Raw genomic sequence first — 1,493 nt, 5'->3', positions numbered from 1 at the left:
CTCGGGGTTCTAGAGCATGTAGGTGGATTCTGGTGCACAGCTAAACTTCATCGTAGTGTGCGGAACATCAGGATCCAAGCTTACTGGGGTTAAGAAATCCCAGGGAAATTTCATGTTTCCCTAATGAATTTAGCTTAGATTTCACAAAATCAATAAATCATCTTTCAGAGAAATTTCCTATCTTGATCCTCTCCTTGTGGTCTATGGAGTAAGGGCTATGAGTGCCAGGCCTGGAGTCAGTAAGACCCGAGTTCTAATCCTGCTTCTGATACCAGCTCTGTGACCCTCAGCAAAACACTCAGCCTGTTCCCCATCTGTAAAATGGGTATGAGAATAACAGCACCTCCTCTACAGGGCTGTTGTGAAGCTCAAATGCCATAAACAGGTAAACGCTAGCTCTTATTATTCCTGTTACTAAAGAGCCAAGAGCGAAGCATTTTTCTTTGTCCATTTTCAAGTACCCTTCAGCTTGGACAGCTCCTGCTCCTTCTCTTGCTGAAGCTGGAGGTATCTCTGCTTGTGGTCACTAAAGGTCCGGCTGAAGTCATCGCCCTGCTTCCGGTGTTCCTCCTCTAGGTCACTGTGCTGCTTCTTCAGCTCCTCGTGCTGACTCTGCAAAGACCAAAACGGACCCACCACAGAACGTGGCATGTGGAGAACGGGGGAGAGGGCTCGGAGGGTGCAGCCAACACCTCCCGAATCCAACCCTGGGGAGCACAGTCATGTGTGAGGTTCTCTCCTTCCGCCCATTTTTTCTCCTACACATCTCTGAAGCAGACAGATGGGTTGGGATGCAGGCCAAGGGACAATCGACATACTCTTTGCTAAATCTTTGAAGCTCGAAGGGGGTGACTGGAAAAAGGGGAAAACCACTGAGACGCATGGGGTCCCAGATAACTGTCAATAATATATACAAATAAATATATATATGTATGTACGTATATACACATATACATACACACACATATATGCAAATGTATATATACACACATATACATACACACACATATAAAATGAAGCCTCAGTGCCCTCAGGCTCCCTCCATGTCCCATACGCCCTCCACTACCTTTCTAATCCCATTCTCGAATTCTCCTCCCCGGTCTCCTGCTTTGCTGGGCACCCCAAATAAATGTCAAGGATGCTTGCCTTGGGCTTCACTTTCACTGGCAACACTGATATGTCCCACGTGTCTAAGAGAGCCTTTGGTGCCAGCCCTGATATTTACTGTCCCATGCTCTCAGCTGAGGTTAATCCCATTACATTCAGCAATCCTCCGTGAAAGAATGCTGTGACTTAATCCACCTGATACACCCTCAGGAAGCAGACAAGTTTTCAGCTGCAATAAAGCGTTTTTGTACTTCTCCTCCAATGCTCATCATTCAGATGAGGAGGAGACACAGATCTAATAGGTGCAATTCATGGTTTGTGGATCACTAAGAATGTCCTTTGGTGGGAAAAAGGTCACTTCTACTGGTTGGATAAAAAAAAAAAAA

General features: G+C 45.9%; 1 protein-coding gene across 1 annotated transcript in view; it reads right to left on the bottom strand.

Annotated features, from left to right (window-relative positions):
- The window catches only part of GOLIM4 (golgi integral membrane protein 4), a 55,805-nt gene that overhangs the window by 29,890 nt on the left and 24,422 nt on the right, over positions 1-1,493 (bottom strand). Inside the window, exon 7 of the mRNA XM_027875778.1 lies at positions 462-692. Coding sequence (XP_027731579.1) covers positions 462-692 — 231 coding nt within the window. The remainder of the gene's footprint in view (positions 1-461; positions 693-1,493) is intronic.

This window comes from Vombatus ursinus, unplaced genomic scaffold (genome assembly GCF_900497805.2).
Source record: "Vombatus ursinus unplaced genomic scaffold, bare-nosed wombat genome assembly UNPS02014810.1, whole genome shotgun sequence".
In the NCBI taxonomy this organism is placed as follows: Eukaryota; Metazoa; Chordata; class Mammalia; order Diprotodontia; family Vombatidae; genus Vombatus; species Vombatus ursinus.
The sequence above is the reverse complement of the archived record's forward strand: the minus strand, read 5'-3'. Positions and strand labels throughout refer to the sequence as shown.